The sequence below is a fragment of the Eretmochelys imbricata genome, chromosome 8 (genome assembly GCF_965152235.1).
Source record: "Eretmochelys imbricata isolate rEreImb1 chromosome 8, rEreImb1.hap1, whole genome shotgun sequence".
Taxonomy (NCBI): domain Eukaryota; kingdom Metazoa; phylum Chordata; order Testudines; family Cheloniidae; genus Eretmochelys; species Eretmochelys imbricata.
In genome coordinates this window covers 18,148,528-18,172,775 of record NC_135579.1, presented here as the reverse complement: position 1 = coordinate 18,172,775, position 24,248 = coordinate 18,148,528, and the positions used below count along the sequence as shown (strand labels likewise).

General features: G+C 41.2%; 1 protein-coding gene across 2 annotated transcripts in view; it reads left to right on the top strand.

The window, feature by feature from the left end:
• Positions 1 to 699: 699 nt before the first annotated feature.
• The window catches only part of LARS1 (leucyl-tRNA synthetase 1), a 55,730-nt gene continuing 32,181 nt past the window's right edge, over positions 700 to 24,248 (top strand). Inside the window, exons 1-13 of one of the 2 annotated variants that reach the window (XM_077823744.1) lie at positions 700 to 822; positions 5,406 to 5,524; positions 10,381 to 10,468; positions 11,974 to 12,054; positions 13,517 to 13,657; positions 15,083 to 15,244; positions 16,650 to 16,762; positions 17,219 to 17,282; positions 17,836 to 17,903; positions 20,586 to 20,811; positions 22,101 to 22,188; positions 22,301 to 22,377; positions 23,217 to 23,270. In XM_077823744.1, the coding sequence (XP_077679870.1) occupies positions 817 to 822; positions 5,406 to 5,524; positions 10,381 to 10,468; positions 11,974 to 12,054; positions 13,517 to 13,657; positions 15,083 to 15,244; positions 16,650 to 16,762; positions 17,219 to 17,282; positions 17,836 to 17,903; positions 20,586 to 20,811; positions 22,101 to 22,188; positions 22,301 to 22,377; positions 23,217 to 23,270 (1,287 nt within the window). In that variant the 5' untranslated portion in view covers positions 700 to 816. The remainder of the gene's footprint in view (positions 823 to 5,405; positions 5,525 to 10,380; positions 10,469 to 11,973; positions 12,055 to 13,516; positions 13,658 to 15,082; positions 15,245 to 16,649; positions 16,763 to 17,218; positions 17,283 to 17,835; positions 17,904 to 20,585; positions 20,812 to 22,100; positions 22,189 to 22,300; positions 22,378 to 23,216; positions 23,271 to 24,248) is intronic. The other variant, XR_013346824.1, reaches the window with a different exon arrangement.

Here is a 24,248-nt window from a genome sequence, read left to right as displayed (position 1 = left end):
GGGAGTCCTCTCTCCCCACTGTAGGTCCAGGGCAGTCTACACCCCAAACCCCTCACCCCCGGCCCCACCCCAGAACCTACACCCCCAGCCGGAGACCAGACCCCAACCTTCTGCCCCAGCCCTGAGCCCCCTCCCACACTCCAAACCCCTCGGCCCCACTCCTGCCACATGAATTTTGTTATGTGCATCGTTATGGAAGTGCTGTGTCACACATCACCTCCATATCGGTGCACACAACAAAATTCATTCCACACATGCATGGGAAAATGAGAGGGAACACAGCTTCTCCTCTGGACTGCCTCCAATTTGTTCACACGTGCGGTTAGCTGCTCAGTGCCCAAGAGCAAGGGGCCCTTGGTGCAGACACTGACCCCTCTGCTGGGCTGGACACTAAATTCACTAAGCGAGAGTCCAGGCTCAGGCAATCACTAAAAATGGCCAAAATAAAGGCAAGGGGCAACAGGAACCCCAGTTGTACCCTTTCCCCTAGGCCCAAGCACTAAGGAGGGGTAACTTGATACTCCCCTATCTTTGCGGGTTGGTATAGCCCAATGATGGGCATGATGGGACTTGTAGTACCACTGCGAGGCCTCTGGGAGCTACACGTCAGCGAGCCGTGCTTCCGTCGGCGCGACGATATCTGGGACCTGTAGTCTTCCAGCAGCTCCTTCAGCATTAGATTGGCAGCGTGGAGAACTACATTTCCCGGGAGACCTTGCGGTAGCGCTCTGGCCTTGTGCTTGGAGGAGTGCGGCTGGCAGCTGGTACAGCGTGGAGAAGGCTGCGGAGGCCAGCTGGGGAGTCGCAAAGGATAGGATGATGGTGAGTATGGGGCTGTGTCCCGGGGGCACCACGGGCAACTGGTGAGAGAGCGAAAGGTTGGGGGTGTATGTGCATTGTCCACAGGGCGAGAGGCTGGGGATGTGCATTGTCTCACAGGGAGAAGGGCTGGGGCTGTGGACTCCCCATAGCGGGTAACTCTGACAGCAGGTTTCAGAGTAGCAGTCTTGTTAATTTGTATCCGCAAAAAGAAAAGGAGGACTTGTGGCACCTTAGAGACTAACCAATTTATTTGAGCATAAGCTTTCGTGAGCTACAGCTCCCTTCATCGGATGCATTCAGTGGAAAATGCAGTGGGGAGATTTATATACACGGAGAACATGAAACAATGAGTGTTACCATACAGACTGTAACGAGAGTGATCAGGTAAGGTGAGCTATTACCAGCAGGAGAGCGGTGCGGGGTGGGCACCTTCTGTAGTGATAATCAAGGTGGGCCATTTCCAGCAGTTGACAAGAATTTGTGAGGAACCGGGCCGGGGGGGGGGGGGGGAATAAAAGTGGGAAATAGTTTTACTTTGTGTAATGACACATCTACTCCCAGTCTTTATTCAAGGCTAAGTTAATTGTATCCAGTTTGCAAATTAATTCTAATTCAGCAGTCTCTCATTGGAGTCTGTTTTTGAAGTTTTTTTGTTGAAGAACCTGCCACTTTTAGGTCTGTAAGCGAGTGACCAAAGAGATTGAAGTGTTCTCCGACTGGGTTTTGAATGTTATAATTCTTGACATCTGATTTGTGTCCATTTATTCTTTTATGTAGAGAGTGTCCAGTTTGGCCAATGTACATGGCAGAGGGGCATTGCTGGCACATGATGGCATATATCATCACATTGGTATATGTGCAGGTGAACGAGCTTCTGAAAATGTGGCTGATGTGATTAGGCCCTATGATGGTGTCCCCTGAATAGATATGTGGACACAGTTGGCAATGGGCTTTGTTGCAAGGATAGGTTCCTGGGTTAGTGGTTCTGTTGTGTGGTGTGTGGTTGCTGGTGAGTATTTGCTTCAGGTTGGGGGGCTGTCTGTACACAAATCAGATGTCAAGAATTATGACATTCAAAAACCAGTCGGAGAACACTTCAATCTCTTTGGTCACTCGATTACAAACCTAAAAGTGGCAGTTCTTCAACAAAAAAACTTCAAAAACAGACTCGAATGAGAGACTGCTGAATTGGAATTAATTTGCAAACTGGATACATTTAACTTAGGCATGAATAAAGACTGGGAGTGGATGTGTCATTACACAAAGTAAAACTATTTCCCATGTTTATTCCCCCCCACACTGTTCCTCACATGTTCTTGTCAACTGCTGGAAATGGCTCACCTTGATTAGTGCTACAATAGGTTCCACCCCCCGCTGCTCTCCTGCTGGTAATAGCTCACCTTACCTGATCACTCTCGTTACAGTATGTATGGTAACACCCATTGTTTCATTGTCTCTGTGTATATAAAATCTCCCCACTGTATTTTCCACTACATGCATCCGAAGAAGTGAGCTGTAGCTCACGAAAGCTTATGCTCAAATAAATTTGTTAGTCTCTAAATTGCCACAAGTACTCCTTTTCTTTAAGATAGCAGACTGCGCTCTGTATGGGGATAGCCATAGAGGTCCATACAGTCTCTTTATCCATCAGGGGCCTGTGGCATGCTCCATTTCTTGTCATGCCTTCTGTCAAAGGATCTCAAAACAATTTTCTACCATTGATTCACTGAACTTCACAAGGCCTTGTGAAGCTGTTGTTCTCTCTCTTTTAGGAAAGGGGAAGCTGGGGCACTGAAAGGTTAAGTGAATTGCCCAAGGTTACAGAGTGGGATGGTAGCAGAGCTTGGGAAAGAAGCTATGTTGACGCCTAGTGCTGTGCTTTAACTAGCATATGGCATATATGCTGTTGCTTGACTTTGGCCTGTCAATATGGCACATGCATTTAAGGGGTTCTTCCTTTTTAGGCTGTCCTGCCAGAGGATTTTTGTTTTACATTGTAGTGACAATTGTGCCATGGTGCTGGAAACAGTACCCAAAGCTATCTAGGATTGGTATAGTACTATAGTCAATGTCTTGTAAAATGCAGGACAGCTTCTGTAAAAATTGGCACTTTCCCTTGAAAGAGCAGGCAAGTTTACTTAGACTTAAATTTTGGCAGTTATAAAAATGTTTATAACAAAATTTAAAAATAAGAACTTGGTTTATCTTTTCTCATTGTGTAAGGCAAGTATTCTCAGCCCCCCAACATGCTGTAAAAACTGCATGGCCCACCTGTGCTACAGTAACTGATTTTCTGTGTATAAAAGCCAATGCTGGCATGAAGGGGTAGCAACCAGGGCAAATCGCCTGGGGCCTCATGCCACAGGGGCCCCTGCGAAGCTACATTGCTCAGGCTTCGGCTTCACCCCGGGTGGAGGGACTCAGGGCCCTGGGCTTCAGCCCTATGCAGTGGGACTTCAGCTTTCTGCCCTGGAGCCCAGTGAGTAGAACACTGGCCCTGCTCAGTGGACCCCCTGAAACCTGCTCTTGGCCCTGGACCTCTGGTTAAGAACCACTGGTGTAAGGTCCATACACTAATACGATATTTGGGATATCACTGTCTGTTGCATGGACAGTGGAAAAATATTGTTAAGAGATTATGAGTATCCATTTTAATCTCAAATATAGGGATAGTTCTGTATCAAGCATAGGAGAACAAGAAGATGTCAGTAGATAGGGTAGATTTGAAACATTTCATCAGGTTATGTAATCCCTTTTGTATGGTTTATAGTCATTCTGTGCCTTTCAAAGGCACCCTTTTATTTCAGAGGTCCCCAAACTGTGGAGTGCACCCGCTAGAGGGGGTGCAGAGGAATGTTCTGGGGGGAGGGCAGGGCATGGGTCAGCCCCCACGAGGGGAAGTATATGCATATGCATATATTTATAAAATGTATCAATGTTCGTTGCTTATAAAATAATGCAACTTAGTTTATTAAAACCTTTTAGCCAAAGATCTTATACTTTACATACAATAATGCAAGCAGATTCTGCTCTCTTGCACTTCTAGGAAGTATTATTTCCATTTCCTGTATGGGAAAATTGAAGCACAGTGAAGTCTAGAGATTTGTCCAGCGTTACACAGTGAGTTACTGAGAGAAATAGGAATAGAGAGGCATGACTTGTCGTCCCTTTTTCTAACCGCTACTCGTGCTACTTCCCACTAGATCCAAGCTGTTTGCCAATACCTAACTCATTACTTGACTGCAGCCATGGTGTGCTTATAACAGGCTTTCTTTGAGGCACATTTGCAAGGCCCTTTGTATGCTACTGATGACTACATCAAGCCTTCTGTCTTGGAAGAAGAGTATTAATTACTTCCTTTGAGATTTTTGGTTTTATCACATGATTAAATCTTAGGGGTACAGCCATACGTGGATCAATCACTCCTCACAATATCCACATGCTGAAGCTTGTTCAGGCACTATGGTGGCAGGGAACAGTGTGTTCAAGAATTGTCACTCATTAACATGAGGTCAGAGCAACAGTGAAGAGCAGTAATATTTTAAATTCAATAGAAAACCAAAGTTACGTTAGAATTATGGTGTACAAGGCTGGTGAGATCAATCAGCAAGGGCTAATGCCTGTCTGTGGCATAAAATAGAGATCAACTTGAATCAGTTTGGAAAGAACGTAAGTGGTTTTGGATTAGCTGTTACAATTTATTGTCCAAATGGTCCCTTTGTGCCGGTGCTTTCATGTTTTAGAATTCATGCTGGTGATAGCAAAACATGCAGTATAGCCTCTTGGTACTTTATCACTCCTGCAGCAACACACTCTGCCAAAAACTATGTACTGAGAGCCTCTCCATCCTTTTAAACCTATGCAAAATAAACCAACCTGTATTTTTATTTTTAAACTTCCTAACTCCTCAGTCTTTAGGGGCACAAATTGAACCAAACCACTTATGGTTTGCTTTGTTTTTTTTCCTAATGTTGGGGGTGGGAACTCTGTAATGCACAAGTCCATGGTAATTTAGTTGTGAAGTAAAGACAGATCATTTAGCAATAGGGCTCCAGGACAGGAGGCTTAATTGCAAGTGGCTTCCTAAAACTTACTTGGAGCTAATATGGGGGCAGCATGGTTTAGTTATCTGAGCACACGGCAGTGCATTAGGAATTTAGGAGTTCTAACCTAATGCAAATCACTCATCTTTATTTGCTATCGTGGAAACTGAGGTAGAAAAGTTAATGGTACTTCATTTAGGTAGCGAGTTTGAGGATTCGTTAATATTTATAGTTGTGCTTTGCTGATGTATAGAATTATCTGAGTCCTAAACATTTTACAGTATTCACTGAATTTTAACCAGGTGACACGAGTTTTAACCTTTTAAAAAAAATCCTAGGAGAATAGGAGACATAAACTTTTTGATAGATGGCAGAGTGCTACAGTTTTGTGTACTCCAGAATGATGATTGGAAATGTGAGATACAGTTCCAATGTCCAGTTACAGAATGAATGCAGAACTGTTCTGTGGTATAATGAGTGCAGAAATATGATAAATGGTTGGCCAACTGGCTAGATTTTTTTTCTCTTGCATTTGAATAGGAACGGAAAGGGACCGCAAAAGTGGACTTCCTGAAGAAAATTGAAAAAGAAATCCAGCGGAAGTGGGATGATGCGCGAGTGTTTGAGGTTAACGCATCTGATATTGGGAGCCGGACAAGGTAACATTTTTGTGTGGGGAGGGAAAGCTTCTAAATAGAGCTGGTTGGAATTTCTTTGATGGAAAATTTTTTTGGTCGAACGCTTCGTTTTTTTTCTATTTTCCAACCACTTTGTTCTTACGTAATCCAAAATATTTTTCTGTTTCTACATTATGTGGGAATCCCCGTTGCTGACAGTTTGTAAAGCAGTGGTGCATGTATGTTGGCTGAAATACCAATGAGCTGAAAGAAATTTCTTCCATTTCCTTTGTAGCAGCAGATGCTGCTAAGATCAGTGAGTGAGGGTGTTTCTGAGATAACTTCCCATACTTTGTTGTCCTGGTAAAGATTTGTTTGTCTTCATATTTCAATATGGGGCAGTCTGCAGTTCCTGCAAAACTACTCCCTGAATCAGATAATTGGCTACCCAAAAGGGGCAAACAATCTCTGAATGCTAAGAGAACTAGTGCAACAAACCATGTGTGGTTATTTTCCTTGTTCAGATTTCAGGAGGATATATGGGGCAGCTGCAGTCCACTATCTTTAATATTCATGATGTTATCTTCCCAAAAGGTCATGGATTTAAATCCCCAGAACTACTAATGTTTTAAAGTTTCAGACTGCAAAGGAAAGGTACAGGTCAACACTCCATAGACAATTTTACAGTAATAAATCCTTTGATCTGGAATTCCATGGGACACGATGGTAACATACAATCATTCTATTCGTAAATGGAGTAAAATCTGCTTGCTAAATTGAAGCTGTTTATACTTCTAGTTAGCATACAGTTCTGTTTATTTTGGGGTTTAAGGTCCTATGGCTTTAAACTCTTGGCACTAGTTGTAAAAGTTAAAGTAGGTGAAATGAGCTAGAACTACCCCAAAACAGAGTTTCCATGTCACTGGTGCAGCTGGGAAGGTCTCTGCAAACAGCTTGTCCTTGAATAGCCTAATTAGGAGTCAACCAAGTCACCAAATAGAGTATGCCTTACATCAGAGGTGGGCAAACTACGGCCCGTGGGACCCTCCTGCCCAGCCCCTGAGCTCCTGGCTTGGGAGGCGAGCCCCCGGCCCCACCCCTGCTGTCCCCCCTCCCCTGCAGCCTCAGTGCACCGCGCCGCCGATGCAACGCTCTGGGCAGCTGGGCAGCGCAGTTGCAGAGCCGCGGCCTGACCCGGTGCTCTGGGCGGCGCGGCTGTAGAGCCACCAGCCACCGGCGCTCCAGGCAGCACGGTAAGGGGGCAGGGAGCGGGGGTGTTGGATAGAGGGCAGGGGAGTTGGGAGTGGTGGTCAGGGGGCGGGGATGTGGAGAGTGATTGGGGCGGTCAGAGAGCGGGGAACAGGGGGATTGGATGGGGCAGGGCTCCCGGGGGGGCGGGCAGTCAGGAAGGAGAGGGGGAGTTAGATGGGTTGGCGGGGGGCAGTCGGGGCAGGAGTTCCAGGGGTGGTCAGGGGACAGGGAGAAGGGGTGGTTGGATGGGCCAGGGGTCCTGGGGGGCAAGTCAGGAATGAGAGGGGGGTTTGGATGGGGGGGCAGTTGGGGTGGGAGGGGTCTGGGGGAGGCAGGGGGCAGGGGGTGGTGGGTGGGGTAGGAGTCCTGAGCGGGCCGTCAGGGGACAGGGGGGTTGGGTGGGACTGGAGTCCCGGGGGAGCCGTCAGGGGGCAAGAAGTGGGGGTTGGATAGGAGGCGGCGGCCACGCCTGGCTGTTTGGGGAGACACAGCCTCCCCTAACTGGCCCTCCATACAATTTTGGAAACCCGACGTGACCCTGAGGCCAAAAAGTTTGCCCGCCCCTGCCTTACATTGTACTGAGCTTGAGCTCTGATAGATCAGCAGGGGGAGCGAGTTATGAAAGTGAGGGCCTTCTGCTGCCATTCCTGGATTCAGTCCTAGAAACTGACAGCAGGAACATCCCTATCAGTCTTAAATGCTACCATGAGATATAAGGTTTCATAGATTCACATTAATAGATTGTAAGGCCAGAATGGACCATTGTGATCATACAATCTGACTTGCTGCATAACACAGGCCATAGGACTTCCCTGAATTAACTTCTGTTTAAAAAATTCCAGTCTCGATTTGAAAATTATTGAAAATGAACATTTAACAGTCCAGAGAGCCCCTCAGCCAGCTCTCTTAAAACTTGAATGCAAGTTATCTGCACATGCTGATTTAAAAATCTCTAACTTTAACAGCTGCTGTTTAACATGCTCCTGAGTTATTGTTGGAATGGAAAGTGATATGACTACATCATCAGGCTTTTTTCCAAATACAGAACAGAAATATTTATTGAATACATCTGCTTTTTCTTTTTTATTGTTGACAATTGTCATTTCCATATGGTAATGGACCAATACCATTGTTCTTAATATAATTAGAAAAACTTCTTTTTGTCCTTAATTCTGCTGACTATACATTTTTCATTGTGCCCTTTTGGTTCCCTTATTAAATTTTTACGATGCCTAGTTTCTAATCCATTTTAGTTGCTATCAGTGCTCCATTTCTTCCACTTGGTATATGTTGTATTTTTTATTTTTGTATAGTTGTTTTCACTTCCCCTCTAAGCCTGGTTTTTTAACCTGTGTAGCCTTATGTCTTGACTGTGGCTTCATGGGCATTCAGTAAAATGTTCTTAAACGGTTCCCAATTATCATTGATATTTTTGTGTTTAAATTCTTTCCCACAGCCAATTTGGCTCATAATTGTTTTCAGCTTTGTGAAACTGACTTTTTTAAAGCACCCAGTATATAAAATACTAGTTTGGCCTTTTATTCTGTTTGCACAGAAAAAATCAAGTATTGATTGCTTGTACCTACGCAACCACTAATTTTTACTTCTGTGATCAATTCTGCTTTATATGCCAGGATGAGGTCTAATTATAGAATTCCCCCTGCTGAATGCAATACTTTCTGAGTTAGGTGAGAGACCACCTTCCTGTTACTTTAGTCCCAGAATAGTCAGAACTCTAAAGACTATAACTAGGGTCCTACCAAATTCATGGTCCATTTTGGTCAATTTCACAGTCAAAGGATTTTTAAAAATTGTAAATTTCATGATTTCAGCTATTTAAATCTGATATTTCATGGTGTTGTAAATGTAGAGGTCCTGACCCAAAAAGGAGGTGTGTGTGTGTGTGTGTGTGGGGGGGGGGGGGCACAAGGGTATTGTGGTTTTTTTTTTTTTGTGGGGGAGAGGGGGTACTGCTACCCTTACTTCTGCACTGCTACTGTTGGCAATGCTGCCTTTAGAGCTGGAGAGCGGCGGCTGCTGGCCAAGAGCCCAGCTCTGAAGGCAGAAGCCACTGCCAGCAGCAGAGCAGAAGTAAAGATGTCATGGTATGGTATTGGCACCCTTCTGAGCTGCTGCCTGCAGAGCTGGGCCCTCAGTCAGCAGCCACCACTCTCCGGCCGCTCATCTCTGAAGGCAGCTTTGCAGAAGTGAGGGTCATGTGGTATGGTATTGCCACCCTTACTTCTGTGCTGCTGCTGGTGGGGTGCTGCTTTGAGAGCTGGGTGCCTGGCTAACAGCTGCCACTCTCTGGCCGTCCAGCTCTGAAGGCAGTGCAGAAGTATGGGTGGCAATACTGCAACCCCCCCCCCAACTGCCTTTTGGGTCAGGACCCCCAATTTGAGAAACACTGGTCTCCCCCATGACATCTGTTTAGTATAGGGTAAAAGCACACAAAAGACCAGATTTTATAGGGGGGAGACCAGATTTCACAGTCCATGATGCATTTTTCATGGCCGTGAATTTTGTAGGGCTCTAACTGTAACCAACAATTTGAATTGTACCTATAAGCTCTGGAGACATATCAGCAGAACATGACTTTGGTCTTTTGCGAAACAGAGCCTGGAACAAAAATTGTCAACTAAAGTGAAAATCTGTATTTATGAGACATATGTTTTATCCACTCTTCTATATGGCTCAGAAACATGGACAACTTATGCTAAACTTACCAAAAGACTAAATAGTTTTCATATCCGATACTTGCGTAAAATTCTTCAAATAAGATGGCTAGACAGGGTGACAAATGTGGAAGTGTTAAATTGTGCTGGTATGTCATTTCCTGCAATAAAAGAAAAGGAGTACTTGTGGCACCTTAGAGACTGTTGATTAGTAAGAAAAGACTCAGGTGGCTTGGACATGTCAAGCGAATGCTGGATTACATGATCCTAAAGAGCATGTTGTACTCTGAAACTTGTGAAGGGTCTAGAAAGCGTGGCAGACTGCTGCACAGATTTCGGAATGCTTGCAAAGATGATTTAGTATCCTTTGGAATCTCTGTGAATGATTGGGGAAAGGAGTGCAGGATGCTGGTTGGTGGAGTCAGCTTGTAGATAGAGCGAGGCGGACTGGATCAAACTTTGTGATGACCGATTTCAGAGAAGGAAAGGATCTGCTGCTCGGATTCAGAGCATTGCTAGCGCGTGGGTATGACCAGACAGTCGCTTGCGGTTCGGACTTAGCAGCCATCAAAGAACTCATCGGCTCATACACCATGCTCTGTAAAGAGCGTCAGTGCCATTGTTGCAGGTGGGGAAACTGAGGCATAGATAGGTTAAGTAAATGACTTATCCAAGGCTACACATCAAGTCACTGGCATAACCAGGGTTAGAACTCAAGTGTTTCTTGGTTCTTTGTCCACTGGAAGATGCTGCGTCTAGTTACCAGCTATTTTGTTAGAATAGTATTCAGTTTATTTATGAAGAAATTTTGCTTATAACCAAATAGAGGTTGTTACTGGGGACACTTACATTATCGTAGTTGTTTAATAGATTCATTCATTTAAAATAAGTGGTGCTAGTCTCTTATTCTGAAATTCACTTTTAAAAGTTAGTTGTGGTGGTGTTTTAAACATCTTTTTAATCCTTCCTCAGTAAAGGGAAGTACTTTGTCACCTTTCCATACCCATATATGAATGGTCGCCTTCACCTTGGACACACGTTTTCTTTATCTAAATGTGAGGTAAGAATTTCTCTTTCCTAATAGCTTTTTATTTTAATGCCTCTTCAGAGCAAATGTTATTGAGCCACCAGAGTGCCTCACTTATTATTCTCTTGTCTTAGTAATAACAAAGTCTTAAAATGCCAAGTTTTCTGTTTTCTCTGCATTTTAATGTCTCGGTCCTTACACAAGGTGACACCAGAGTAACCAGTAAAAGTAAAATGTTTATAATCCCAGCAGATTGTGAGATGTTGGACCTTAAAGCCAGATCATTCTGATTATCCTGTCTTGTATTCTTTGTACTCCTATTTCAAATTCGTCATGATTTTTAACAGCTGCTTTCTTGAAGGAGTTAGAAGATTAAGGTCTGAGATTTCCAAAGAAACCTCAACGCATCTTTCTTTCATGCAAGCTCTAACACCCACGTCCAAGTGTTTTTAAATCCTAACAGCTGTGCATGCACAAAATCTGCCATCTGTGTGCATATGTGTTTGTGCACAGACCTGTTCATATCCAAAAGTAGGCTATTTTCTGAAATTCGAAAACTAGAGAGATGGTATAAAACAATGATTTCTAGTTATACTGGTTTTCATAGTAGTGTCTGCTGAAATCCTACTGGATTTGAAGCGTGGATGGCATAAGAGTTGCCGTAATCACAACTGAAATATTTTTTCAAAGTACGATGTTTGTGACTTCCTGGGCTAGAGAAGAATGATACATAATAGGGGAAAGAGGAAAGCTGGAATTCTCATAATGGTGCACAACATGAATTCTATCCCTGAAGTTCTGAGATCACATCTTAACTACCATTTGATCCTTCAGTTTAGCAGTGTCTTTTTGGCACTCATACAGGCTGAACAGACCATGTCTTTCATGAATGTAATATTCATTGTTATCTACTTGACACTATGTTTTTTCCTCTTGTTGATCTGTGCCAATTGTAAGGAACATTATAAGGCTAACTGCTATTCCCTTTCCTTTCTTAATATAAATATTTGTGAAGAAGAGTATTAGTTTATATCATTAGAATAATTTTATAGAATTTCACTGCTTATTTTGTGAAAGTACTATGTGTGTTATACTCAAGTTCATGCTCACCTTCCTAATGCACTGTGTCTTGGAGTCAACAGTTTATATAAAGTTTTTATGATACTGCTGTGCATTCTTTTTATCCATGGAAACTCAGTGCTTTACAAACATCAGTCAGTCCAGTCTTGTGGGACCTGTCATATAGGTAAGTGTTGATTTAACTTTTCAGGTGGGGAACCTGAGATAGAGACTGAATTAATTGCTAAATTGAATTGCACAACAAATCAGTGGCAGAACTGGGAATATACTCCTAACTTCTATTCTTTTACTCAGATCATTAGACAATATTCATTGCTTTGTGTATATTTAGTAATTTTGACTGCAAAATGAATCTGAGTCAGAGGTTAAGGACTTAGTGTGTCAAGTCACCTGCTATAGCTTTTTGCAGTTATTGCTTCATATTTTTGATGGTTGCCTTTTTTTTAAACTTTCTGTAGTTTGCAGTTGGGTATCAAAGGCTAAAAGGAAAGAATTGCCTGTTCCCATTTGGCCTGCATTGTACTGGCATGCCTATTAAGGTAAGACTGCTCTGAGTTACTAAGGTCTCTTCAGCATAGTTCTGTATTTAAGTGAAGTTTTCAGTTAGCCCTACATTGCATATTCGAAGTATTGATTGAACTGTTTGAAGAATGCATAGGTGCAGTTTGATATGAAACCTGTCAATTTTTAGGATTTGTACGGTATGAAAGCATGGCTGTATTTGAATGGAAAAGCATCTCTTGTGGGCATTTCTGGAAATGAACACCCTTGTCTCAAACCAAAGTGTTCAGATCATATTTACGTCCTTTCCACACCCACACTGATGTATGGCATCCCCTGTCATAATAGGTACAGACAATCCACAGTACTTGGATTTGGACAATTCCTAGGATGAGAATGATATTTTAGATTATAGTGAATAATTCTAGCTGACATGAATAAGATGGAATTGATTGCTGTTATTCTCCAGTGTATGAAGACAGGGAGCTGGAGAGGTACATCTCTGCTCTGATGCCTTATATATATAAATATATATTTCAATAGCACCTAAAGGCCACAACCAGGTTTATTATGTACAAACACCTAATGAATGACTGCCTCAAAGATCTTACAGTCTGAGTCATTTGTGTGTATCCAATGTTACCAGTGCACGAGGGCCTCAAATTGGGAAACCTTGGACCTTTAATAATCTATTTCTATGTTCTAAAGCAGGGGTCAGCAACCTTTCAGAAGTGGTGTGCCGAGTCTTCATTTATTCACTGTAATTTAAGGTTTTGCGTGCCAGTAATATATTTAAACGTTTTGAGAAGGTCTCTTTCTATAAGTCTATAATATATAACTAAACTATTGTTGTATGTAAAGTAAATAAGGTTTTAAAAAAGTTTAAGAAGCTTCATTTAAAGTTAAATTAAAATGCAGAGCCACCCAGACTGGTAGCCAGGACCCGGGCAGTGTGAGTGCCACTGAAAATCAGCTCGCGTGCCGCCTTTGGCATGCGTGCCATAGGTTGCCTACCCCGTTCTAAAGTTATTTCATAGCTGCAAAACTTACAAGAAAATTATGTCTTTGTACCTGCATAGCCAACATTGCTTATGCATCTAGGACTATGATAAAAATGAGCAGTGACTAATATTTTTTTTATTGATTAATGGCTAATAAGCTATCCTGATTATGACTGAGGTCTGATAATTGTTTTCCTATCTCCATCACTAATTAAAATATGAAGTGGAGGAGAATTTTTTCAATTCCTAGCCAGTAGTCAAAGATGGACAGGTTAGTGGTGAATTAGGGGGAATTAATGAACTACAAGCCAGGACACTTGCAAATTGTCATGAGTCTCCAGAAGTGGTTTAAATTGCTCCTGTGGAAAGGGAGATAGAAATATTATCAAATAGTCTTTCAAGTACATAAATAATTGATATAAAAATCAGTCACTGATCATTGTTTCAGCCTTAGCCGCTGAGCAGTTCTGATAGGTTACAAATGTCTTTTTTTATTTAGGCATGTGCAGATAAGCTGAAAAGAGAAATGGAATTATATGGCTGCCCACCAGAGTTCCCTGATGAGGAGGAGGAAGAGGAGGAAATGGCTGCTAGAAGAGAGGAGGAAGTGGTAATCAGAGACAAGGCAAAAGGCAAAAAGGTAAAGTTTTGTATCAAATCTTTCTGAAAGCATTTGTATAGATACATATGGGTACATAACGTATATAACGTGAAATGTAAACATACAGCTTTTTAATGTACATTTGTTAAAGCTATTTTTTCGCTTTAACATGGTGCTTTAATGTTGGCTTTAAAAAGATGCTTTAATTATGTGGTCTTCAGAATCTTATTTTAACACATACAAGCTTTCTCTAATGATGAACTTGCTTAGACTCTTCAGTAGTCTGAGGGAAATGGAGTCTGCCCCCTCGCTTGGGATGTTGAAAAGGACACTGGACAAAGCACTTGAAAACACACTGTAGGAAACAATCCTGCTCTGTCAGTGTGATGGATTAGACGGCCTAATTGGTCGTTCTAGCTATCTGATGACTCTCTGGGCTAAATAGAGAGTCAAACCCTGGCTAGATGTGTCAAGTACAACCATACTCAAACAAGTGGTTTATCAAACTGTTACAGAGATTTATGAATTTGGAAAGATACAATAAATATTAGGGCCTGGGAAAACTAAAATTTTGGGGGGGTTAAATTTTGTTCCACACAGATTAATTTATGATAATTAATCATTAGATAATTGTTAGATAATTTGTGAGCAAAGGATTTGGGACACAGTCTGTTTTCTCCGTGTGTGTGTGTGTGTGTGTGTGTGTAAAACAGCTCTTCCGTAAGGCTTTGTCTACACTGGCAATTTGTGTTGTTCAGAGGTGTTAACCCCCCCCCCCCCCAAAAAAAAAAAAAGACAAAAGTTTTCTCTACAAAAAGCGCCGGTGTGAACAACGCTTTGTTGCAGGAGCGCTCTCCTGCCAACAAAGGTGCTGCCGCTCGCTGGGGGTGGAAATTTTTTGTCGGCGGGAGAACTGGCACAACCGTCTCGCTAAAAGGTGCGTCGTGTAGACAAAGCCTAATTTGCCCTGGTGGCAAGCGAATATTTTGTTTTGTTTCTTCACAATCTTCAATCTTAATTTCCAGCTATTTGTCCCTAGCATATGAGAGCAAAATAGGAGCAGAAGAGATTATCAATCAATCAGAAGGATCTAAAGCAGAGCTACTTAACCTTTTCCTGCAAATGTATCTTTACTAGACCAAGACCTCGCCTGTACCAGTCAGTGCTTGCTAACTGCCCCACGGCATGCTCTGGTCTCTGAAAGTATTTGGACTGATCTGAACTTCATTCTCTTGGCTGCAGCATGCTAGAGTAGACATGTGAATGTGAGGCAGACCTTGAGTATATACCAGCACCCATCACAGTGTATCCTTATTAAATTAGAGAGAGGCAGCCAAAATAGCAGTACTAGTATGCATCTCAGTGATTGGAAGATGTTATGTTAGGATTGAATGATTCCCTGCAGGAGAAGAAACAGTGAGACATGCTTTGATGTTCTTTTGTTCACTCTACTTGTCTTTTTAGAGTAAAGCTGCTGCCAAGACTGGCTCTTCCAAGTACCAGTGGGGGATCATGAAGTCTTTGGGTCTCTCTGATGAAGAAATAGTGAAGTTTTCAGAGGCTGAGCATTGGCTTGATTACTTCCCACCCCTTGCTCTCCAGGACCTGAAGAGCATGGGGTTGAAGGTACATGTTTAAAATCTAAAATGCTGTTACAAACATGAATTCTCTTACTGATTTTACTAAATTAATGTTGAGATCTCTTCTCCCCTTGATGTGTTTGCCTAACATTAGTGGCAGTGCAGTAAGTATTGGAACATCCAAAGTGCTATAAAGCATTAATTAAGCTTCACAATATTCTTGTATGATCAGTAAGTATTATCTCAATTTTACAGCTAATGCACAAAGATTACCTGATACACCGAAGGTCACATAGCAAGACAGGAATAGAACCCAGGAATAGAACCCACTGTGTATTGCCCCAGAAGATATGTCAAATACTAAATTATCCCTGCAGTTACTTCCACATCACACAGGAAACTGTCAATGCCAAATTGCTCTCTAGTGATGGAATTCCTTCATGTTTAGGACCCTGGCTTACTAGTGACTCAATAGTGGTACAAGTAATTGATAGGTTTTGTTCTGCTATCCATGACTTCCTGCTAGGTCAGATCCTGCCCTGGTGGTTGATAGCCAAAAGTTCTTGCTGTCTCATGTCTGTGCATTGAATTGTTATTAGTACTAATGTGGCTCCTTTGGGAAGTCTCTGTAGAAAATCCAAGGACAGAATGTATATTGAAGACAGAGCTGCCTCAACAACCCTCGAGGGAGTCTCTTGCATGTCACAGTTGATTCGCTGTTTTTCTAACTGGTTGGGAAAATTCCACTTTGTTTCTCATGGCTGCACCTGTTCTGTGGATAGAGAGGATGTCGGATTTTTAATTTTTTTAATCTAGCCCTTTTCACCATCAGAAAACTTATTTGAATAAATGAACAGACCCCCCTCAGTTATTTCTCTGTATTTATTTTTAAAAATGCCATCTCCCTGAGCTTCAGTGATGGAAGTTTGCTTGTCCATAAAGGACTGTGTGTGTGTAAGATGTGACTTTTATATAATCATACCTTATTTTTCTTTGAAGATTTGGGGGTGAAAGGTGCTACAGATCATTTACATGCGATGCCATATACAGGCAGTGCCCTCTAGGTGTAGCATAGCCCCCAGGTAGGTAACATGTGCAAAACACATGTAGAGGAGAAAGGGAATCCATAAAGGACGTCCGAGAAATATGTCCCCACTCCCCTGGTCTTACCAAAAAGTGCCATAGAGCACACAGAAGACAGAACCCAGGCTTTTGAAGGTCTTTTCTGAAAGACCCACATGCAATCAACTGCATAGGCTTTGTATATACATACAAGTGTCAAACAATCAAGGGTTGTTTTTTTTTTTTTTTTTAATTTCATGGAGCAGGTAGTACCTTGTAGGGTTGAATAAGTATAGCAAATGAGTGAGATGAAACAAGTGTTCTGTGTGTGAGTGTTCACAGAAATCTTTGGCTGGATTTGCTTACCTGTTACTTGCATATCTTTTCAGGTGGATTGGAGACGTTCTTTCATTACCACTGATGTTAACCCTTATTACGACTCATTTGTACGGTGGCAATTTTTAACACTGAAGGAAAGAAATAAAATTAAATTTGGGAAACGGTAAACATGCTCTCTTTAATTTACTAAGTCTGTACTATTACAAACTTAGCAAAAAATGTAAATTTTCCCCCATGCACTGCTTTAAAAAGTTGGGTATAATATGTGTCTCTGTGACTTAGTTATAATCATTTTGTAATTTATACAGACTCACCCAAGCAAGTCCTCTGAATGCACATGTCCCACTGAAGTTAGTGGGGCTACTATGCTCGGCCAGCTGTCCAGTTGGGTCCTTAGGCTTCGTGGGTGAGGTTTTTAAAAGCTTTCAATATTTATCTAACTTTGCTTCCATTTATATCAGTGGTAGGACTCTCACTGACATTAATGATAGCAGAGTTAGGCAAGTTGAGTGCTATTGAAAATCCCACCCAAAGTTCTTTGTGCCAGGGACCTTGTCCTTCCTCCTTGTCTGTAGATTGCCATGCATACCCCTAAATAATAATTTACTGTGTTTCCTAGGTATACAATTTATTCTCCAAAAGATGGACAACCTTGCATGGATCATGACAGACAAACTGGAGAGGTAAGGTATTTTATTTGACACAGGTTCTTTGTATATTATATGTAACTTTTAAATAATGAAGTATGCTCTATGCTGAAAATGATTATTAAATATATTTTCATGTTTACTTATCTGATCTCAAGCTATTAATACATGGCAAGCTTGGGTGTCTCTAGAAAATATAATTGTTGTGACACGTGCAATAGATAGTGTTAACTTTAGCCAGGTTTCTCTGAGTGATAATTTGGCAGCTGATGTCCTGACTTTCATAAGAGCATGATTCAATGCCCCCTGAAGTCCAATTCATTTACTTTAGTGGTGTAATATTATAGCCTCAATGAGTAAGGTGTTTGATCCGTAGGAATAAATAGGACTCTATCCTGCAGTCTGTATGCTGCTAAACTCCCATTGACATCAGTGAAAGTCTAGTTTATTTAAGGACTCCAATATAAGATTCTGAAATAGCATTTGAATTGTGCTACTACAAAATGTAGAATTGATTTTTGGGAAATGGTACTTTTGCTGCGTGAGTAGACTTTTATATTGACTACTGGTCTGTGTGTGTGATTCTTAGGGTGTTGGACCTCAAGAATATACGTTAATAAAAATGAAGGTGGTGGAGCCTTACCCTGCAAAGCTAAGGTAGGTCTCTCAGATTCATGGATTTTCAGGCCAGAAGGAAGCATTAGGTCATCTAGTGTTACCTCCTGTATAACACAAACCACAGAATTTCAACCGTTACCTCTGCATTGAGCCTAATACCTTGTATATGACTAAAATGTATTTTCCTGAAAGGCGTCAAGTCTCCTTTATAAATGTATTTACAGGAGGGATCCAGTCTCCTTTTAAAAAAAAAAAGTCGGTCAGGAAAACTTTTAAGTTGAACTGAAAAGCCGTTTTTAATAAATATTTAAAATTGGTAATAGAAAGTGTGAAGTGCAGAAACTTACAGTAAAACATAATTGTACAATATTGTTTTTTTCTTCTTATTATTCACCTGTCAAGTCCTGGATTTTTTTTCTCTCCTGTAATTAATATTTAAAATACACTTCCCAAAGACTCAAATTTTAAGGTCATTGGGGACCATCGTGATCATTTAGTACAACTTCCTGCAAATCACAGGCCACAGAACCTCACCCACCCATTCCTGTAATGGACCCCACAACCTTTAGCTGACTTACTGGAGTTATCAAATCATAATTTAAAGAATTCAAGTTACAGAGAATCCACCATTTACTCTAGTTTAAACGAGCAAGTGACCTTTGCCCCATGCTGCAGAGAAAGTGAAAACCCACCAGCGTTTCTGCCAATCTGACCTGGGGGAAAATTCCTTCCTAACCCCAAATATGGCAGTCAGTTAAACCGTGAGCATGTTGGCAAGACCCACCAACTTGACCCCTGGGAAAGAATTCTCTAACTCAGTGCCCTGCTCATCTAGTATGTCATCTCTGGCTGGTGGGTATACTTGCTACTGTAAGTCACAGATTGCCTACAATGGCATGTGCATCATCGTATTATTCCCTCAATAAAGCTATCAAGCTCAGTCTTAAATCAAGTTAGGTTTTTTGCCCCCATTGCTACCCTGGGAAGTCTGTTCCAGAACTTCACTTCATCTGATTTCAAGCCTAAACTTGTTGATGGCCAGTTTATATCCATTTGTTCTTATGTCAACATTGACACTTGACTTAAATAACTTCTCTCCATCTCTGGTGTTTATCCCTCTGATGTATTTATAGAGAGCAATCATATCTTCCCTCAATATTCATTTGGTTAGGCTAAACAAGCAAAGTTCTTTGAGTCTCCTCTTGTAAGGTAGGTTTTCCATTCCTCTGATCATCCTGGTAGCCCTTCTCTGCACCTTTTCCAGTTTAATTCATCTTAAACACAGGAGACCAGAACTTCACACAGTATTCTGGATGAGGTCTCACCAATGCCTTGTAAAATGGCAATAATACTTCCCTATCTCTACTGGAAATATCTTGCCTGATGCATCCTAGGATAGCATTAGCCTTTTTCATGGTTGCATCAAATTGGCGTCTCATGCTCATGCTGTGATCATCTGATACACCCAGACCTTTCTCCTTCTCTGTCACTTCCAACTGATAAGTCCCCAGCTTATAGCAAAAAATTCTTATTGTTAGTCCCAAAGTGCATGATCTTGCACTTTGCACTATTAAATTTCATCCCATTTCTATGACTTCAGTTTTCAAGATCCTTCAGATCTTGTGAGATAGTCCAGTTCTACTCCCAACTTTGTATCATCTGGAAATTTCATTAGCACACTCCCACTTCTTGTGCCGCGGTCATAAATGAAAATGTTAAATAAGATTGGTCCCAAGACCGATCCCTGAGAAACTCCATTAATAACTTCCCTCCTGCCTAATGGGTCACCTTTCAGTATGACTTGTGGTTGTCTCCCCTTTAACCAGTTCTTTATCCACCTTTTAATTCTCACATTAATCCCCATTTTCTCCAATTTAATATTTTCCCAGGTAGAACTGTATCAGATGTCTTACTGAAATCCAGGTAGATTAGATCTACTGCATTTCCTTTGTCTAAAAAATCAGTTATTTTCTCAAAGAGATCAGGTTGGTCTGGCATGATCTACTTTTTGTAAAACTATGTTGTATTTTATCCCAATTACCATTTACCTCTGTCCTTAACTAAAAAGAAAAGGAGTACTTGTGGCACTGTAGAGACTAACCAATTTATTTGAGCATAAGCTTTCGTGAGCTACAACTCAAATAAATTGGTTAGTCTCTAAGGTGCCACAAGTACTCCTTTTCTTTTTGCGAATACAGACTAACATGGCTGTTACTCTGAAACCTGTCCTTAACTACTTTCTCTTTCAAAATTTGTTTTCGTACGTGACAGAATGTCTCCCTGTGTGCACTCAATTTCACACCTAGTGTCTTAATTGACAGTTTACTGCTCTTTATTCCTCTTGGCCAATAGTGTCCTTTCCTGGGAAGAGAAAAGTGCTTTGGCTAAGATTTTTCAAAAGTGATGACTGGAGACTCCTTAAAGGGGTCTGATTTTCAGAAAGTGCTCCACATCCATCACTTGAAAATTGGGCTCCTTTAAAGTGTCTCAAGTTGGGCACCCAACTTGTGAAAGTCTTGTTTGTTGTCTTGAGTCAGTGTATTCATGAATCTGAATAAAGACTCACAAAATTCTACCGTATTAGACTAAGTGAAAAAGCCTAATAGACCATCCAGATTCATCCCTTACAGAACTTTTCTTAGGGCTAGGTCTAGCTTGTGAGTAATTAGACTCTGTAATAACTCGAGTTTTCTTATTTTAATGTGCTTTATCTTATTTTAGTGGCCTTAAAGGAAAAAATATCTTCTTGGTGGCAGCTACTCTCAGACCAGAGACCATGTTTGGACAGACTAACTGTTGGGTTCGCCCAGATATGAAGTACATTGGCTTTGAGACTGTGAATGGGGATATTTTTATCTGCACCCAAAGAGCTGCCAGGAACATGTCCTACCAAGGCTTTACAAAAGATAACGGAGTGGTACCTGTCGTCAAGGAGCTGATGGGAGAGGTGAGCATCTTGCAGCTTATAGGCCAAGTTATGGACTCCTTCAGCAGTTGTGCTTTGCCTACTTATGGCATACAAACTTGATGACACTTTAATCTATATTGGTAGCTTTCTGGTGAGTGTTAAGTGACTAAAGAATGGGGAGGAGATTACCAGACTACTGCAGCTGTTTAATCTATGGACAAATGTGTTTGTGCTGCCACAATCGTATTTGAGAACTAATGACACAAGTAATGTGTGTTGCAGTATGTAAAGCAGTGACTCATTATTTTTACTACAAAGAATGGAAGGGAAATAATAGTTAGTTAGAACGAGTTAAATGAGTCCAGGACCATTCTCTACTGAAATACCCAGTTCACCCTGGGTGAGAATAGCTGCTTCCTTTGACTGCTCCCTATCTTTAATGCTTTAGAATGCTTGGGCCAGGTGTTCAGCATATTTAGTTTCACAAACATTGACTAAAAGTGCTGACCCAATGGCATTTATTCAACATAACAATGCAATATGGGGTGTGCCGTTCTACCTCACTGTCTAACTAGAATGCTACCTGCTAAAACTTGATGCACTGGATCTCCTGACAATGTCCTTTGTGTTACTAAGTCACATGAAGGACGGAAAGTGGAATATAGAATCCATATAAATTGGAGGTGGGGAAGACTGCTAGAACACCTATTCCATCCCGTTGTCAATGCATGAATGGCCCTGACAGTATGAGTGCTTTTCCAGTCCTTCATTCAATTTAGCTATAAATTTCTGAGTTCCTTCCTCCATTTCCTTTGGGAGACTATTTTTCAGTCTAATAGTCCTCTGGAAGTTTTTTCCTGATGTTCAGGATTTAACCCTCTTTCACTTAAATGTGTCACACTAAACCATTCCATTCTCTCCTTGCTGTTTACCTTTTTCAGTTCTTTGGAGACAGTCTCTCCCGACTCAACCACCCCTTTATCAAAATTGTTTTGTGTCTGGAAAATGGTATAATCCTCTGTACTGTTCTCCAGTTCTAATGATTTTTGTTGCTCTTCTCTGAATTCCTTCCAAAATTTGGTACTTCATTTCCTACTAATGAATAAAACAGTCCATATACTGTCCCACAGAGCGATATGACTGGTATCTAGTTACTTTGCAGAAAAAGGGCTTCTGCAGTTTGTATTGTGTCATGGCCTTTTAATTTATTTATCTATTTGTATTGTGTGGGGAAGGCCAGCTGAGTTTAAAGGAACATCAGCTTAGCAAGTTCTTGCTGAGCCAGGCCAAAACAGTGCTCCTTGTTCTAATATTCCTCTCTTGCACAGGAGATTCTTGGAGCTGCACTCTCTGCCCCTTTAACTTCCTACAAAGTAATCTATGCTCTTCCTATGCTCACAATTAAGGAAGATAAAGGTAAGATAAAAGTAACATTACAACATCATTTTCTTGCATGAGCCTGTTAGTTAGTTCCATGTTTCATAATATATATTAATTGATTTTTGTTACCTGATTGATTTTTTGCAAGGCACTGGAGTGGTCACAAGTGTCCCATCTGATGCTCCTGATGATATTGCAGCACTGAGAGATTTGAAGAAAAAACAGGTCAGCCTCTCATTCAGATCTGTATTGCTCACAATTCATTTTGAGTGTTCTGAGTGGCAAGAACATTGACAAATAAAATGGGGACCGCTTTTTTTTTTAATTGATGGAACTTCCATGAGTGGCCTCTAAACTTATGTGCAAACTTAAATGTACAGTGTTGCAGACTGTAGTTTGGAATCCACTTATAAATAATATTTAAAAAACTCTGATCTCCAGTATCATTTTATTGCAGGCTTTGGAAATGATTTTGTACCACAACCTCATCACTTTTATTATTCTATAGGTGGGGTTGACAAGACTGTTAAGGTGGAAATTAGTACCAGGGTTAAGAGGGATTTCTCTGGTGTGGTCACTTGGCCATTGGTTACTAGGTTGAGACCACTATACTCATTTCACATAAACCACATAGCAGCCATTTGATTATATAGTACCAAAAGTGTGCTAGGTGTTTCAGAAATAAGTGAGTCTGGTCCTGAAGAGCTTAAAGTCGAGACATATGAATTTTCTAGGTAGTGTGGTACCTGAGCACCTAACTGCTAATGTATTTATCCTCACAACACCCTATGCAGTACAGAAGTAGTATTTTCCCCATTTTATAATTGGGAAAATTGAGCCACATAGGGATGGCAGGAAAATCGATGGCAAAACTCTGTGATTGAACCCAAATTTCTTAATTCCCAAGGAGTGCTGGGGAAATAGGGTTGACAGCATGTCTGAGAGCATGATCTATTATTAATTCAGAAGGATGTTCTTTTTTTATGGAATTAATGAAAAAATAGGTTAAAAAAAACCCCTCTGTTTTATGGTGTGCTGCTTTTTTTTTTAAACATCTTCTGTAGGCACTAAGAGGGAAGTATGGAATTAAAGATGAAATGGTCCTGCCTTTTGAACCGGTGAGTGTACCTAAGTGTGTGTGTCAAATATACAAGGCCTTTTTTACTTGGATTAAGAGCTTACATGCCTTTCAGAAATTTTGTTTTTAAAATCCTTCATTAGCCAAAAGAGCTTGAGGCGTCGGAAGAACTTGCCCTCACAGTTGTGAAACTGCAGTTGTTAGACTGTGGCCTTGAAGGAGCAAAGCTCCATTACTTTGAATTTTTTTTACACAAAATACTGTTTTTGTAGCAAGTGCTACTTTGAGGCTGAAGTTTAGAGTTTGAGTCTCTGTGAGTTAAAACCTTCTGTGATGATCTTGATTTAATGGAGAGTATATTATCCGCTCCATGTAAAGTGCTATAGCTATGCCAGTTCTGTTACTGCTAATGGAATTTATGGGGATTCAGCCATGTATGTCATTTTGAGAGTATAAGTTACAGCCAAATATATCTCAGATTTTCTGCATTGCTCCTGCTCTCCTCTCAGTTAGCTGCTCAGTACTCCTTGTCTGTCTCATGCACAGCAGAAAAAATTGGATTATTGCTCGCAGACGTGTAATCGTGAGTCACTCTGGGGAGTGCCAGAAATTCCTGATGAGCTTAGTGGCATTGTGTTGAATTTTTGTAAAATTCCACCAGATTTGATTAGCAGTAAATTCTGGAAAGTAGCACACTATGTATAGAACAGCAGGAATTCAAAGACTGCTGTAACTTTGACAGCTGCTTTTCATAGGTGGTTTCTCTATAATATCACTTGCTCTGTGCAAATCATACAAGTATAACGCTTATGAATTTTCACAGTTGGGAGATATATGCCTTTCTTCCTCCCCTCCGAATCTCTGGTTTCAATTCCCATGTTGGTTGGTGGATTGTGAACATGGAAGAAAAATGCACTTAGCTCTGCATTTTCTTCAGTGTACAATTTCCGCTGAAGGCTGCGAAATTCAAGAGTCAATTTCCTGTGGAACTTGTGTTGCGTTCACACAATTTGAAACA